General features: G+C 40.7%; 2 protein-coding genes across 3 annotated transcripts; both read right to left on the bottom strand.

Annotated features, from left to right (window-relative positions):
* Window positions 1-83: 83 nt before the first annotated feature.
* On the bottom strand, window positions 84-14,258 carry heatr3 (HEAT repeat containing 3). Its single transcript, XM_079239896.1, has 15 exons — window positions 14,032-14,258; window positions 13,326-13,498; window positions 9,652-9,739; window positions 9,213-9,313; window positions 8,098-8,207; window positions 6,044-6,184; window positions 5,576-5,868; window positions 4,537-4,627; window positions 4,215-4,369; window positions 3,834-3,916; window positions 3,582-3,718; window positions 3,394-3,482; window positions 1,404-1,547; window positions 1,159-1,335; window positions 84-810 (listed from the first exon to the last, which is right to left on the bottom strand). Exons 1-15 carry the CDS (start codon window positions 14,179-14,181, stop codon window positions 697-699), a joined length of 2,046 nt encoding a protein of 681 aa, XP_079096022.1. The 5' UTR covers window positions 14,182-14,258; the 3' UTR covers window positions 84-696.
* Window positions 14,259-14,353: 95 nt separating this feature from the next.
* On the bottom strand, window positions 14,354-16,892 carry cnep1r1 (CTD nuclear envelope phosphatase 1 regulatory subunit 1). 2 transcript variants are annotated; one of them, XM_079238998.1, is made up of 6 exons: window positions 16,821-16,892; window positions 16,204-16,275; window positions 15,434-15,513; window positions 14,976-15,085; window positions 14,800-14,854; window positions 14,354-14,717 (listed from the first exon to the last, which is right to left on the bottom strand). In XM_079238998.1, exons 1-6 carry the CDS (start codon window positions 16,843-16,845, stop codon window positions 14,676-14,678), a joined length of 384 nt encoding a protein of 127 aa, XP_079095124.1. In that variant the 5' UTR covers window positions 16,846-16,892; the 3' UTR covers window positions 14,354-14,675. The 2 variants fall into 2 exon arrangements, with proteins under 2 accessions (XP_079095124.1, XP_079095125.1); XM_079238999.1 differs by having other exon boundaries at window positions 15,440-15,513.
* Window positions 16,893-17,264: the final 372 nt, after the last annotated feature.

Below are 17,264 nucleotides of genomic sequence, written 5' to 3'. Positions count from 1 at the left end.
TATAAAATCTATGATAATAAAGATCACAGTAAGTCACATTTCAATTTTTGTGAAACCAAGATTTATTTCACAAAAGGCTTCAAACCCTGATGAAAAATAGCACTCCAAATGTTTTTATTTTTCTCAAATCAGTTCTGGGCAGATACATTTAAGTTTTTCCTTTTTAACAATCTGAATCTCGCTGACATTTACATAAACAGCAGGAAAAGTAGTAATGCTGGATTTCACACCTAATTCGTTGTAAAGCGGGATTTTTTCATTGTAACAGCAACTCTGGACGATGATGGATCGCAGATTCGTTTTGCTTTATATGAAATCTATTTTCACTTGACATGATAGACACAAAAGCTTTTTCAGTTTGCTGTAGAGGTGACTTAAACACGGAAAACTTACCTTTACCTCAAAGGTAAATAATCTGAAAGCTGGTTTCAGCCCCATTTACCTGATCTCTTAAAATGTTTTAGTGACATGTCAGGACAGTACCCGGGGCTACAACGGAAACATAGATTACCTAATGATTAGGGGGTCCAGTCTTCTCTCATCACAACAAATGTCAAACTCAAACGTAGAATTTTAAACCATCATTTAAAAGAACATGAACATAAATAATTGATGCTTTCACAACCACACCGTCTCATATCGTTGGTGTATCTTTCCAAATGCATCCATACTCAGCACAAATTGAAAATAAAGTCCTTATTTTTTCACGCCCTTCTCCAGATAACAGATAAATCTTCTCAGGTTGATCTTGATGTTGTCCAGCACACACAGCTCCTGAGGGCTGTATTTACCTCTTCCTTCTTTACGAATCTAGAAGAAAAGAAAAGCTATTGTTATCTACAAGAGGAAAACCTCTATACTAGGGGTGTTTAAAGTTGGTCCTTGAGGGCCGCTGTCCTGCAGGTTTTCCATGTATCCCTATTCCAAAATGCCTGGCTTCCATTAAATGGATCCAACAACCAATGCAGTTCTGCAAAATTACAAATTCATTTGAGTCAGGTGTGTTGGCGCAGGGATACATGAAAATCCTGCAGGACTGTGGCGCTTGAGGACTGGAGCTGGACACCCCTGCCCATAATATATTGGAGCGAATGAGAGAGAAACAAACAATAAAAAAAGTTAAAAAGACTGAACAATAACAGTAAGCAGTAATCCTACCTTGGCCTTGAAGACCGGCTGAAGTGCCTTAAGTGCAGGTAGGAGATGGATGTTTTTAGCAGCCGTCTCTGCCTCCTCCCCATCCGCAAATACATCAAACAAAGCATCCAGAGCTTCTCCGTTTACAACCAGGTTGGCATCCTTTGTGGCAACTTGAAGTAAGGCATTTCCAATCATCTGCAGAAGAAGGAGCTCTCAAAAAGGAAGAACAAACTTTCTTAATGAAAAATAGAGAAAAATAATACCTGAAGAGTCTCTGCCGAGCCCTTCTCTTTGGCCAATGTGCTGCCAGTGATGCCCAGAATGGCGACGGCGTTGACCCTCACGCTGACAACCTCACAGCAAGTGGCTGCTTCGCTCAGGCTCATCAGCTGCTGAGGGGTCATACACTAACAAAACAAACTAAACGTCAAACTTAAGACATAAACCTAACTTCAGTCTGTGAAGACTGTTTAGCGTTATTCAGTGTTGTTTGTGAAAGCGGATGGAAAGTCTGAAAGCTTCGAACATTTAAAAATTCGCATTAGGTTCAGGTTCAAGCTTTGTCACTGAGCCAGTTGGCACAATGAAACTGGTTCCAGCACAACTGGTCCAAGACAATACAACATACATATGACAAAACAACATACATATCATATTACACATTACAGGATCAGGCAGACTGAGGCAGCAGGCCTCAGAGCAGCATGCCCTTACAGATTGGAAAGAGACCAAAGGGGGGGGGGTGTTTGCACTGCCCCTTGTAAGGGAAGTCCAAGGGTCCTAAAAACACCCACCTTAGGTCATATAAGCACACACTCAGACCAACACAACATAATTATAGGAAATACAGAACTGAGAGTCTTTTTGTGGAAAAAATATTCAAAAACATTTCATTTTAAGGTTAAATGGACCAGATCTTGTAAAAAAAAAAAAATCCTCTGGTTCTGACTAGGTCTAAACTTTAGAGAAAGTAAATACAACCTGTGTGTTAGACAAAGAAAAGGAGGAAAGGCAACAACAGCTTTACTGAGGAAACTATTGCTGTGATTTCCAAGCAGTTTGGAGTTCATCATTCTACAGCGTGAAGGATGATTCTTAAGCAGAAAGCATTCAAGACATGCCAATCATCTCTGGAGAGGACATCCCAACAAATTCCCCAAATGGTTAGAACTTGCAGTGATCAGAAAAATGAGAGAAAAAGAAGTAACACCAGCACCTTAGACTCCACGGGCCTAAAGTTGGATTTATACTGGTGTGCCGTCTACAGGAGGGCCAGCGCAGCTCCAGTGAAACATGTTTTCATACAGGAGTGTACGGTTACGCCGTTATGTTGTAGTTCCTCCTCAGTGGGTATTGCAAACTCAACAAAAAGCTCCAGAAATCCAACAAAACACATAACCACAAACTGACCAAGTAGGGGTGCGAGTTGGGCCCTTGCAGATCTACATGGAGCACATGGAGATGGTGTCGTAACCAACCTTGCTCAGACAGCACACAAGTATAAATCCAACTTTAGTTAGCACGCTGAATGCTAAAGTTAATAGTCCAAAAATTTCAAAAAGACTTCATGTCTATGGCTGGTTTGGAAGGGTGACAGTACGAAGCCTCTTTTCTTTAAACATTAAAAAAAAAAAAAAAAAAAAAAAACCATGACAGGACAACTTAGGTGTGCAAAATTACATCCGAACAAACCACAGAACTCTGAGAAATTTCCTTTGGCTAGCTAAAACCAAGGTGCAGAATGAATATCAGAACATTTAGTGCATAAAAAAATAAATCATACTCAGCATATAAGCACAAATCTTTCACACATTTCAACACAGTAGTGGAGATAATTTGGGCTTGTTTTGCAAACACAGAAACTGGGTGCCATTCAGTCACTATTGAGGAGCTAACTGTGAGATCATGTTTCTGACTTGTAAAGCAGAGTGAACCAGAATTCCTCCACAGCAGCGCAAGAGACTGAATATCATAAAGAAAACAAGAACTTAACTTACTGCTGCCTGAGGTGCTTCTATGAACTGTTGACTCAGGCTTATTTTTTCTCACAGTGTTTCTGCATTTACACTGAGTTTCTGCTGAATAAATTATGATACAGTGTAATGTGTCACATGTGGTTCATCTGAGGTTGCAGTTCCCCAATTTTACGTCCTGGTTATATTTTTAAGTTTGACTTAAGCTAATGGAAAGATCTCAGTTTGAACAGACAGACCTGTTCTACTGTAGCATGTGATGCTGCTTTATATTCTGTACCTGTGGGATGTTTTTGGAGGCAATCATCTGCAGAAGAGACCTCATGGCGCTAATGACAGCTTCGAGGAATTCTTCATCTTTGGGTATCTCTGGAACACAATGAAGCCAACTTTCTTAATAACCAAACAAAAAAAAAATATTTAGGATCAGATTTTCTAAATTACAGAAATCAAACATTAATATGAGACCTGCAGGACCGAAGACCAGCGAGGACAGGTGCTGTGCTGCTTCTTGCAGGGCTGCTGCACCACCCAGAGATTCAGCATCCATGGTGGACAGGATGCTATGGAGGCAGGTCAGTGCACGAGACTGAACGCGCCGCATCCTAAAAAGGAGAAAAAAAGAATAAAGAGTGCATGAGCCTGGAAAAGTGAAGATGCACCACATCTTTGTTCAGACAAAGAGGGTTTCAAAAGAAGGTGAGGTGTGCAGAGAATTACCTCTTTGTCAACCCTCTCCAGGAAGAATTGTGATGACACACATCTATGGCTTCCTGTCTGGGGAACCCGGTCTTTCTTAAAACCTTGAATCAAGAGAAATAAAAGAAAATTACAAATCAATCTTTTCATCGAACAGAGTTGTGTAAGTGCACCCTTGTAAAAGAGAGAACTCTCTTACTAAAAACAGGCGAGTTATTTAGTCTGCTCAGCCTGGGGAGATGTTGGATAAGGCGTGCAGCTTTGTCAGTGTATCATAAGTGCACAAAAACATGACAGTTCAACAACTTAATCACTGAGAATAAGCTCTCTGCCAGCAGGAGCAACTCTTTCCTTGTATCAACACGCAGAAATGAGGTATAATTGAGGATACAAACTATTTGCCTTTTCTGGTATGTTGTGGTTGATCAAGGCCCCTTGAACCTCAGCTGACAAGCACAGTGGAGACATCAGATTGGACACTCCATCGCAAAGGCCATCAGGACCCATGTCGCTTTCATCGCTGCTCGACTCTTCCTCCCACTCGTCATCAGAAGGGTCTTAACAGAGTTGTAACCATACAAACAACGCAAAGAATCAAATGAACTCGCCTCGTGCGTTTCTTTTCTGTAACAGCCTTTTTCATACTTGGTGGCTGTGTCACAGGAGATAACTTTGATGAAAAGGGCCTGGAGTCAGCACTGCTGTCCATGCCCTCAACACTCACCATCAGAGCAGCACATGTTGACAATGATCTCTAAGGACGTTTGCTGGGCTGTCAGCAAGGCCGTCGCCTCCCTCAGCTCCTCCTTGCCCCTCTGGACATAAACAAACAGCCATGTGAGTCAACATCCTACGAAAACAATGACTGCTAGCACAGATCTCACACAGTCCGAGTGCAGCTGCTCGCCAAAAAGATGAAATTTACTCCTGCTGATGTACTTGAATATGTTAAGCTGCAGGTTTTTACACAATGATGTGAATGATCACATCTTCAAAAACGATCCTATGAAGGAGAAATAGTGTGCAAGTTGTGTTTAAAACCTATGTTTTTAAACATACCATATTAAAAAAAAAAATAAAACAACATATAAAGATACCCCTCCTGTGTGTAAACAACATTATTCTTTCAATGGGGAATTCTGGGACATCACCAAGGATGTCGCTAACGGTTTTCGGGCTCTGGCTGTGACTGAGCTGGGAGGGACATCTCTGTCTCGCCGGGGTCGAGTCTGGGGGCTGTCAGTGTGGTAGACGCCAGTCGCCGGTCCCCAGATGAACCGTGCTGAGTGTGTCCCAAATCCGCAGACCCCGACCCCGACAGTTCGTCTGCGCTGTCAGTCTGGCTTTGTGCTTCAGGATGACTCATACGCTGCCTTTTCACCAAGCATCAATGGCCGCTTTCAACATACTAAAGTGGATTGCTTCCTTGCCACAAACAAAGATCTCCCCGAATTTAATCTTCCCTGAAGAAGCATCTGTGTTTCTGAGCTCAATCATGATCGTCAAGTGTTTAAAACGATAAGATCTGGCCTGTTGATCATTTTATTAGCTCCAAAATGCTAATTTTAAAGAGAAAAAGTTGCTCAGTGTGCCATCTCTCAAAACAGACAAAAGGTCTTGCATCGTGGCAACATAACAGCTTCGTGCACATTTCCCTAACATCAGGATATACTGAATTTTTTAGGACATATTTAAGTACTTCAAGCTGTTAATGATATTAAGTCACTTTTTTTAAATTAGCACGCCGCGCTCTTATCACTTACAGGAAGGAGGTCGGAAAAGTCGTTATCGACTTTGGCAGCTTTTCCACGCTTCCTCATTTTAGGCTCTTCCTCTTCATCCATCTGCTCCTCAGCGATCTCCTCTGCTGCTGCTTGGTCATCAACACCAGTCGCAGGCGGCGCGCTGCTATGATGAACCTCTTCTGCTTGTCGGAGTTCGGGGATTAACACACCTGCATCAAAATCCAGGCACTGGGACAAAGTGGCCACCAGAGCGTTGAGGGTCTGAGCCTGCCGGGCGGCTGGTAGACTACCCTTCATGTTCCACAGCGTACCTGAGACGAAGCAGACACGCAAGGAGCTCAAAGCACCAGACAGAATTTATCATTTAGTGTTTGTTCTCCTCATTTACCTGCATCTGTTGCCCATGGAGGACTTTTTGCAGCATGTTAAACCATTCAGAAGAAATAAAAAAAATACAAGAGCGATGGAAACAGGACCGAGTCGTACCTGCAGCTAATGTCCTGAGGAGAGTGTGTGCCATGGTCGGCTCAGACGACAGCAGCACATTCTCCAGGGTGCCAAGCACAGCAGCATTCATGCTATGCAGCAGCTCTGGGTTATCCTCAGTCACAGTGTGCAAACAGTGGGCTGGAGAACACACAGAGGAGAGGTCTGACTTACAACTATGGATCCAGATTAGCTCGTATTAAGCATAATTACACTCCACTGAGAGCAACATCTACATTTAACCCATGACAGGGATACACTTAATCTTTTAGCCCCATTTCCCCGCCTTCATCCTCTAACTTCCTGGTTTTATTAAGTCATTTGTAGCCTGAGCGAGCATTAAATTGTTTAATCCTTTGGGAAATATGATGTATGCTGTGGTGAGTCAAAAGAAAAGAGCAGCACAGAAGCAGCAAGTTCAGCTCTGTCCAGTCATAAAAAAATGAACATCAGCATCCAGTAGGGCTCTGAATTAAAACTACAGGCGCTTTTATTTCCACTGCAAAACGCCCCTAAAACGACGGTCACTTCATCTCCAGCTGTCAGGCCATTTATAATCTGGTTCTACAATTCAGGAATGGCAAAGGGATATGAGAAGTCTGCAATAAAAGGAAACTTTAAACACTGAATAGTCTCCTTATTGCTTTAAGCTAATATATTCTTATTTGTAGGCCGACTTTCACACTGATGGTAAACACACCAGTTGCACTGATCGTCCCATTCCACATCCAGCATGAAATGTAGCAAGTTTCTTTCACTAAATGTTTCTTAAAGTTTTCCCTCACAGTGCTGCTAAAATATACAAGACTGAGCAGTAATATTTAAATATGAATCAGTATTTTTTCTGGGAGTTTTACATCAGTGGAGACGCATTTAAGACGTGGAGAGCTTGGCTTTGCTGGTGTGATCAGAGGGTTATTCTAGCCAGGCGGTGTAAACTATGAGCTGACTGTGAAAACTCAAACACAGCTCAGGGTGGACCAGTTTGTCGTCGCTCACAGTTGCACAGCTGGGATTAAAAAAAAAAAAAAAAAGTACAGGAACTGAATGACCCAGCTGTAAAATTAATGGTAATCCCCAACGAAAGAGTGCTGTTGGTGAGAATCCAAATGTCAGTCCTGCCTGCAGATGCAAGTCCCGATGGCTGGACAGCAAACTGGCAATGGCCATGAAAAGCAGATCCGTTATCTCCCATTCATATTCCAATTTCAGTCATCCAGCTGACTTAAAGTGGAAACAAGGTGTACAGGACACAGCAGAGGTTAAAGAGTTCAGCAAGTTCAGCGACTACAATTACAGATTACAGTCTCAACCACTGAAGTTGGTGCTTTCATGTCAGTAGCGTCATGTCTGGGATGTTCTGAGAACTTGTTTACGTGAACACGAATAAACTAGAGAAATTAAAAGCAAAATAATGAGTTCTGTTGAAGTGTCTTCCTCATTCCCAAAGCTTGATTAACCAACTATAAACCCAAAGAGGACACCTGTTATCCTGTGCCTGCGATGGGTAATATAGTTTATTCTAACTGGACAATTTTGCCAAATCTCAAGGTATAAAGACACTAAAACTGAGGGGGAAAAAACAGCACAGTTCGCAGGAATCTAAAGCATAGAAACGAGCTAAAGCTTTTCCAAAACCTGCCCATTTATTAGCAGATATTTAAAAAACATTGGATTATGTCGGACCTTCCATAGAGGAAGACACACAGCTGGTTATATAACATTATTCAATATTCTGCTCAGCCTTCAGACAGAAACCACGCAGAGCTCTTTTCAGATGCACTGAAACCGGCATAAAAGAAAAGGATCAACACATGAAAGGTGAGAGAAATTCTGTAACTGTAGGAAGAAGGTTTCTGAGTGTAATATAATTATTATTGTTTAAAGAAGACATTAAATCTTAGTGTTATGGCAACTAACAGTACTGAGGGTTTATTCCATGATTTCAAGGTATTAATTTAATTTCACATCACAGAAAGACATCAAACTGCAAAGTTTTGAATAAAAACTTTAAAAAAAAAAAAATCTTACAAGAGCACGTATCTTTTACTAACCTGCAGATATGGCCAATTCGGTATTGTGTGGATGTCTCTCCAGACACTGGACGACCACGTCCAAGAGACCGGATTTGTTGAACACAGACAGCGCCGGGCTGCTGCTCTCACTAGCAGGACAACATAAATATGAGTCACTCATACAGACAAAAACAATGTGTGTATATGTCATATTAGATACAAGCAGTTTCTGAGACTTGTTGCATCACTTTATGGCAAAAAATTTGTTCAAAGCCCTGTTGTATACAGGCTGAAAATAGCCTTCTGCCCCCGAGTGGACACCAGGAGCCAGAAGACAGTATGACCATTATATCACATTGAAACAAATAGTGAATATACAGCCAATGCTTTTCTGTTTATTTATTTACATTTTGCTAAAAGGTTCAAATAAAGACTTCTGGTTGAAAAAAAAACATGTGATTTTTATCCTCATTTTTTGGGGCTTCAAAGACTTGATTCAATAAGAAAATTAGCAAATGTACAAGGATTTTCTGGAGGTCATCAGAAGCACTTTTACCCAAAACCAGCTACTCTCACAAGTTACTAAGTAAGCTAAGGGTGCATTCACATCAGGATAGTCAGCTAGTCTCAGTCTGAATGGGGACTTGGTTCATCCTTGGGGGGGCATTATTCCAGACCGGACCGGCGTTCATGCTGCAACTGCCAAACGAATCAGACCTTTTAAAAAAAAAAAACTTTCACTCTTCACCAGTGGTAAGAAAACATGGCGCGGCATCAGATCCTAGCGACAAGAATTTAACCAAATTCTTCCATGTTTTCCTCCCATCCAGATCCAATTATTATCCTCATCATTACCATTGGTTGTGTTTAACAGCGTTGCAGGTAAAGATTGTGCGCTGAACCCACAATGTGCTTTGCTTTGTAGTCTGCTTCCTCTATTTGGTCCGCTTGGTACCGACTGAGACCTGCGTTTGTATGTAAGCAGACTGGGTCTGCATCTTTGAATCGAATCAGAATTCATTTGGCGCATTCACACTTCCCCAAACGAAGCAGACTTTCTCAGCAAAAGGACTCGGATTTGGATAAAAAAAATCTGATGTGAATGTGACCTAAACATACTAAACAAACAGTAAGTGTGTGCCCTCTTGTCTTACCATAGATTCCACAGCAGGTTCACAGCCTGGTTGGCCACATTCTCTGCAGCATTATTCTGCTCTTTCATTGCCACACCAGCACTGTCAAAACCAGCACAACACTGGAAAGAAAAAACAAATGTGTGCTCCAGATACCAACAAACCACATGGAAGCTTTTAACTTTGCACATTTCAAAATGTTTCTGGGATTATTTATTTCCTGTACTTGTCTCAACTCAAGGCATTGTTAAAAAAAAAGGGTCAGCAGCGAGCCAGAGTTTTGATGGCAGGTTTACTCGTTCGGCTGTGCACGCAGCCCCTTTTTTTGTTTTACAAGTCACTGCTGCCTTTGCTGCAGAATGACATTTAATTGCTGTAGATATCATGGCCTGCTGTAACAGCTGCTGATGAGGAGGAACTGAAGTGATGGAGTGAGCTGAAACAAGCGACGGGCTCTCACCTCCCTAAGCAGTGCTGTCAGAGGAGTCATGACGTCGTGCTTCACCATGTCCTCGCACACCTCCTGACCGCCACACGCACTCAGATTCCTGTGAGGGAGGAGACAATCCCAGGCACAAACACACACTCATCAGTTGCTTTGAGGCGATTCAGTGTCGGAGATGCTGTTTGTGCATGCGAGATGAGCTGAAAGACACACTATAATAAACACTTCCTTTATTTTAATGTTTAGTGCACTGAATGGTCCAGGAAGACAAGTGTTACTGGACAGGATTTTTAGTAGTGATAATGAAGATTTGTAAACTAAAAGTGCTCAAATAAAACATTTACTGTTCTTTAGAGGAGTTTGGGGATACGTTAACAGGCGGTAAATCCAATCAGAAAATTGGAATAATATATTTTAAACCTTCAGATGTGACCTGATCTCCATGTGGTAAAACATCTTATAGAGAGAAAACATGTAAAACAAAGACTACCAAACAGAAATGACCAATTTAAATCTTTTAGATCCAATCAGCAATTTTATCAATTTTCTGACTTTTATTACAGCACAGCGCCCCCTGTTGAAGTTTACACATAAGTTCATCTTAAACTAAAAATTATTTATCAGCCATTTTAAACATTCACTAAAGGGACAGATTAAAAACAAACACACACACACACATCTAAACTATAGGTAAGATGTAGATGTAGCCACTGTGATATAACTCTTTATTTTAAGAACTGTAGTTTAAAGCCAGTCTATCTCCATCTTAGTCTGTCAGACACATTATGGGACCATGTTTATATGTGGACAAGAACACGGAACAGCAATGTGATTTTTGGAATTTTACTGAACAAAAATATGTATTTTAAAGCCTAATATAAATCACTGAATTATTTAATAATTGACATCTGTACCGTGACCAGAAAGGACAAATACTTCCAGGAAATCAAACAGGAAAATTTCAATACCTTGAAGCTATCGAGTCAAGTGTAACTGCAAACATCATCAAATGCCAAGATAAAACTCACTCTCATTATCTATGTGTGGAAGGGTGAATAAGCAGACACTGTGTAACTAAGCTTAACTTCTTAGGCTCATCATGACCTCTTCAGACCAACACAACAATCATCAGAAATGAATATATGCTAAGGATTATGAAATACATGAATACCTAAGCTAGAACATGAAATTCTCCACCACAGGATCCTGCTAAGAAATGAAGACCAGGAGTTACCGTGGCTGCAGAGGATAAAGTCATCAGGGTTACCAGCCTCAGAAACTGCTGATGAAAAGCACCTCACTTTATAAATGTAGCCAGTAGAAATGCTTTACAGGGTGGAGGTATGAGACAAATCTCAACGTCAGCTGTTTAAAGGAGACTGCAGGAATTAGGGTCCCTGGGATGGACTGGCGACCTGTCCAGGGTGTAGCCCGCCTCTCGCCCGCAGGCTGCTGGGATAGGCTCCAGCTCTCCCGCGACCCTTGATCAGATTAAGCGGTTCAGATAATGAATGAATGCAAGAATCAGGCCTTTGTGGTTAAACTGCTGCAATAAAGTATGATGTGTGGAAGAACCAATGAGACAACTTGGGTCAAGAAACAGGAGATTTTTGGTCCCATCAAGCCTATCCTTGTGAAAAAGTGGACAGATGGTTTCTACATCTCTATTTCCCCCCCCAAGTTGAGACACCATGTAAAATGTAAAAAAAAAAAAAAAAAGCAGCAGAAAAGACCAATTTGCAATTCCTTATTGGTCTATTTTCAATAGAATATACTACAAAGACAAGATATTTAATGTTCAAACTATGAAAATTTATTCTTACTTCTGCAAATATTCACTTATTTGGAATTTGATGTTCCAAAAATGGCAACAAAGGGGCAACAAGAAACTGGGAAAGCTGGAGGAATGCTCAAAAAGCCCAAGTTTGGAACATTTCATGGGTGAACGGGTTTATTAGGAACAGGTGAGTGTCATGATGGGGTATAAAAGGAGCATCCACGAAAGGTTCAGCCATTCCCAAGCGAGAATGGGAAAGGGTCTCCACTTAAAGAACGACCGGACTCGGGCACCCCTGGTGTCAGGAAAGTTTCCATGTGGACTCATTGCTACATCTGCAAGTGCAAGTTAAAACTCTACCACACAGAAAGAAAGTGGCATCGCAACAAATCCCCCAGCTTATCTGGACCTGAGCACATCTGAGATTAACTGACACAAAGTGTTATGTGGTATGACAAGTCCACATTTCAAATTATGTTTGGACATTATGTCCTCCAGGGCAAAAGAGAAAAGGACTATTCAGATTGTCATTGTGCAAAGCTCAAAAGCCAGTATCTGTGACAGTATGTAGGTGTGCTAGTGGCCATGGCACGTCTGTAAAGGTACCAATAATAATGAAAGACAGGTTTTGAAGAAACATATGCGCCATTCAAGCCACGTCTTTTTCAGAGGCGTCCCCGTTCATTTCAGAAAAACAATGCCATGTCACATTCTGACCCGGCCTTCCCCAGTCACCTGACCCAAACCCATTTGAGACGAGATGGATAACAGAGTGAAGGCAAAGCAGCTAACAACACTCAGTATCTCTGGGAACTCTTTTAAGACTGTTGGGAAAATAAATGCCACAGATGTGTCCCAACTTTTGATGTGTATTGTAGATAGCCACACCTCAATATCTTATTGACATCATTTACTGACATAATTTATTGACATCACCTGAACAGTTATCTAATCATCAGGAAGCATGTGTGCAGAGCCTTAAAGGGTCACTATTTTGTATATTTGCAAGATACTAAAAATAATATAACCACTTTTTTTTTTAACTAACTTTTAGTGCTAAAAGTTGCTGCTTTGAGCCCCAGCTCAGAGGGAGGTTTGAATCATGACCTTTCTGTGTGGAGTTTGTATGTTCTCTCCGTGTATACGGTGCAAAGACTTGCATGTTAGGTTGATTGGCTAGTATATATTGTCCCTAGGAGGGAGTGCGAATGGTATTTGTCTCTCTGTGTTGGCCCTGTGACAAACTGGCGATCTGTCCGGGGTGTACTTGCCTCTGGCCCAATGATTGCTTGGATAGGCTCCAGCTTCCTTGGACTAAGCAATCAATGCATGAATGGATTATTAAAAAATAAATAAATAAATAATTGGTATAAATGCATGAATAAAAAATAATTTAAAAAAAGAATAACTGCTAACTTTTGTTGGTTCTGGAAAGTGTACTACTTAAAACAGGTCTTTACGAGAAGAGGCACTGACTACTCAGAAATGCAGGGATGTAAACCAAGTAAGCAACAGCAGACTTTCATAAAGGTGTTTCAGTAATAATTCCCCTACTTTGTGCATGCTTAAGGATGGGAATTGTGCATGTGTTTGCACCATTGTTAAGTGGAAAATATTCAACAGTTTTTCTTGAATCTTTTCAGCATGCATCAGCCTCTTCAATGGTGTTGTTTGCACAGCTTTTCTTCAGCTTTGTGCAACCGCTTTGAATACAACCTTGCTTCTAAACAAATCATTCAACAACTGCAGCAATCCATAAACCTTAATACTTAACCTTCAACTTGAAAAACAGGAATAAAAATGAAAACATTGACCAAATATTTTCTACAGCAGATAAAAACACATCAGGCTCCCCACTAGATGATACCCATGTGTACAAACAGCAGTGGTGTGATGTAGCCAGTTGACTCACCTGAGCGCTCCAGTGGCAGTCTCTCTGACAGCCACACTGTTGTCCAGCAGCATGGGACCCAGGCGCCTGACTGCGTCCCTCTGCAGGAAACCAGGAATGGTCTGGCTCTGCTGGACCACCCGAGAAATGCTGGCACATGCAAACTCCCGTACGTCTGCGCTGGGACTCTGCAGCTATTCACACAGACACGCCGGCCAAAGATATATAACACACTCTGCTTTGTGATGGGTAAAAATCACCATAAACTGCATTTTGCTGACACTACAAAAGTCTGATGAGATCAAGGCCGGATTATCTAATGGGCATTTTGAGCAGAGGTCGAGGGGGCCCATGTAGGGCAAACACCAACATTTTGGACATAAAACAAAATGTACATAAAAGCCAGATGGTTACACCACCGTGTCTAGTGTATTGCTACTGGTACCACTGGCTGAGAGATGTTAGAAATGTCATTTCACAGTGTATCATTCCCACTTGTCACAATGTTGCAGAGGAGAAGGGGGCCCCTTAACATTCTGGGCCCAGGGGCCTGTGCACTTTTAATCCGGCCCTGGATGAGATCACTCGAGAAAAGCTCGTTTACAGTGACTTTTATCAGTAAAGAAGACAAACAATGCTTTAAATCTAAATCCATATTGTTACAGTTTAATCGCTCATTCGACGTTAACTATCCAGTTAGGATGACAGGTTATGATGCTGATCCTACTTTTTCCAGTAACTCCGCGGCTGGACAGCAGTCTCCTTGGTCTTCGTCTTCCTTCACGGCATTCACCGGCAGCCCGACCGCGTTAAACTGCGGACGTTTAAACTTCGTGGTTTTACTTTTACCCATTTCGATCCGCGGCTGACAACTCATCCACCACTTCTATTTTGCTTTTTTTTCTTTCGGTCACAAAAATACTGCCTAGTTGGAAGCCATGTGGAGTATTCCTCCCTGCCGTAAAATCGTTCTTATTAACAGAAAGCGACGGCGCTGTCGCAAAAAAAAAAACCCCACATTGATTTATCACAGAACGAGGACCACATGATAATTTCACACCAGGTGTATTTATTGGGTAAATAACTTTAAAAATAGAAAGATTTAGATAAAATACATGCTCAACATCAGACACAGAAATAATTACATCTGGACCCACTGACTAAAACACATCTGAGCAGATCAGCAGCTTTGATGACGTCAACACAGCAACACGTTTAAAAGGCTCCACCAGTTCACTTTCTTTGCTCCAATTGCATTTCACATCTTCCCGATGAAATCCATGTCAGGGCAACTCCAACCATCCAGAAGACTCCAGACACAGAGCGGTCACTGCCTCGTAAGCCGTGGCTGAACAGCGCACAAGGATGTAGTTACTGGATGTTTGGTCGTGGTTTGAGAATGAGTTTTCCCGTCTGTTTAAAAATAAAAATGTTGATAAACTGACAGAAATGCAAATTACAGATCCCAATATATACAAAAGAAATCTAAACTCACATCATCACAAGACATATTGTATTCTGCCAAAACTGTACGGCAGCGAGCAGCAATTCTGCAGTAAACGGTTAAAGAAAAAACAAACATGAAAGGGAAAATTAATTAATTTTTGTCACAAGTGCTTCTCCTGTAAACCTGATAAAACACACTACTTCCTATTTGCAAAAAAAGGATACATTGATGGGGCCACAACTCGTTTGTGTATGCCAGCAAAAAAGAGAGCTATTAAAGTGATGCAGCTGATGGTGAAGAACGGATGATTCCAAAGTGACGATAAGAAAGAGACCTGCAAAATAAAATGGAGAAAGCAACTCTAATGTGAATGATAAAAATGTTATATTTACAAAGCAAATTCAACTTCAGCTATCCACGAAAAACATTGAATATAAAAATGGACATATAATTTGGTAAAGCAATGAGAGGTTCTCCTTCAACAAGCTGATTATATTTTACCACAAACATAGCCTGACTTTACTGGTACACCTAGCTGAAATATAGTTAGATTAAATTTGAATATGGATCCTTTTTTTTTTTTTAAATTAATCAAATAAAGTCCACATAATCCAATACAATCCACTGACAAATAGAATTCTCTATAAATATACGGCTCAAATTGGCTGAATTTTCCACAAACCTGTACCTTCTGTGTGTCAGGGTCTATTAACCAGTTCCAAGCCCCAGTGGCTGTACATACAGATACCACGATCAGAATCACTGAAACAAGAAATTGCAATAAGAACACTGTAGTGTATATAGCAGAGCTTCATTACCGTTGTCTTCTGTCGTGTTAACATAAATTATTTTTGTCTCATACCCTTTTAATACATACAGATACATACAGATATACAGATAGAGAAATAAGCATCTCATCTCCAGCTTATTTATGTGAAAAGGTTCAGAAAACCATGACTTTGTGTTTTCCAATTACTTAAACACATTGTATTCTGTCACTTTAGCATTGTCGTCGTTTCCTGAAACTTTAATACCCACAACACATATTTAAATTCTTATTCTTTAGCCTGTTAAGACAGTGTTTTTCAACATTTGTCGAGCTGTACACTTTTTCACGAACAAAATCACTGGGCACACCACAAACCCTAGTGTTTTTTTGTTTGTTTTTTTAAAGCCAATATAAAAACATGAAGTGCATTTTGTCAAAGTGTCTTTCATAGAAATCAGATCAACAAAAGAATTTTATGATCTTTCACAGACAGTCCTTGGCTGTTTGGATGAACAAAGAGCTGTTTTTAGACAAATTAGGTGAAATTGGATATTTTTCTCATGGCACATCTGATAATCTCTCACGGCACATTAGTGTGCCATGGCACAGTGGTTGACAAACACTGTTAAGACACCCAAACAACAATCAGGTCTTTGATAATCAACATTCAGAAAAATACTTACTTCTCCACCTGCCTGTTGCAGGTTGTAAACATGAGACATATTCTGTCAGTCTTCTCTCAAAGGCCTTCAGGTCTATTGAATAAAGCAGCATGTTAACACTGAGTTTTAAAAGAATATCAAGTACAAAAACTTCTTTAAAGCGTCTTTAAACAAGTCATCTCTCATCAGATCGACTGTCTAGCAGCTGTAAATTAATAATTTCAACATCAGCTAAGAGAATTTAGCTTTAATCCATTTTGCAACTAAATAATTATTTCAAGGAAACTATAAGCAGAAAAGCACCATCAGAGTAGCTATTCAATATCTTCAAAGATATCTTACGGGTTTACCCAAACAGCTCGTTTTTATGTACCTTACAACAACCCACAAGCTATCCAAGCTGTAAAAACACGTGATTAGTAAAAACGACAACATATTTACGTCTAAATGCCAATTACGTTAGCTCATGTTAGTATGCTAAATGCTGCAAGCGAATTAGCCGGCTACAATAACGCTACAACTCACTTTCAAACTGTTAACAAAAGCGCTTATTCTGACTGTCTGTTGTTACTGCCGTTTCAAGCTTAAAATAAATGTGAAAATGCTATAATATGGGTTGTTACGTGAATTTTTTTTACCTTCGGCCTGCTCCAAGGAGTTCATTTCTGAGCCGACTACAGCAGCCTGCTGTTGTGGCCGTGCCCCTGGTTCCCCTCAGCTGAATGACAGGCCAGCAGACCAATCACCATCGTCTAGGTGTTAAACTCTAATATGATTGGATAAAAATAATATGAAGGGCGGTACCACAAACCTGAAGGTCCGCCTTCCACATCAACATCTGAGGTCTCATTCTAAAACAATAGATGGCGCTGTTTCTTCTTAACTTGAAGTTTGGACCTTTTGTTCTTCTCTCAAACACTATTAACCCATAGACTTTGTTATTAAAAATGTATACAGAATACACAAGGAGGCATTTGACTCAAAACAGGTATAAAAAATGAACCGGAAAAAAATACCTCACTTGCTTTAGTTTGTTCTACTGCTGTTTTTAGGGAACTGTTTGTGAACATATAAACTTAGGA

The sequence above is a fragment of the Telmatherina bonti genome (assembly GCF_933228915.1).
Source record: "Telmatherina bonti genome assembly, chromosome: 1".
Classification (NCBI taxonomy): Eukaryota; Metazoa; Chordata; class Actinopteri; order Atheriniformes; family Telmatherinidae; genus Telmatherina; species Telmatherina bonti.
This window is presented reverse-complemented; position numbering and strand designations above follow the sequence as displayed.

What these genes read in the sequence shown, in the direction of transcription:
- cnep1r1 (XM_079238998.1), bottom strand. Translation starts at nt 16,845, where the DNA reads ATGAACTCCTTGGAGCAGGCCGAAG. An exon ending in CTGACACACAGAAGGTACAG is followed by an intron (nt 15,086 to 15,433) that starts GTTTGTGGAAAA and finishes TTTATTTTGCAG; the next exon opens with GTCTCTTTCTTATCGTCACT. An exon ending in CGAGTTGTGGCCCCATCAAT is followed by an intron (nt 14,855 to 14,975) that starts GTATCCTTTTTT and finishes CGTTTACTGCAG; the next exon opens with AATTGCTGCTCGCTGCCGTA.
- heatr3 (XM_079239896.1), bottom strand. Translation starts at nt 14,181, where the DNA reads ATGAGTTGTCAGCCGCGGATCGAAATGGGTAAAAGTAAAACCACGAAG. An exon ending in ACCACAACATACCAGAAAAG is followed by an intron (nt 3,917 to 4,214) that starts GCAAATAGTTTG and finishes TCTTGATTCAAG; the next exon opens with GTTTTAAGAAAGACCGGGTT. An exon ending in GCTCGGCAGAGACTCTTCAG is followed by an intron (nt 1,336 to 1,403) that starts GTATTATTTTTC and finishes CTTCTTCTGCAG; the next exon opens with ATGATTGGAAATGCCTTACT.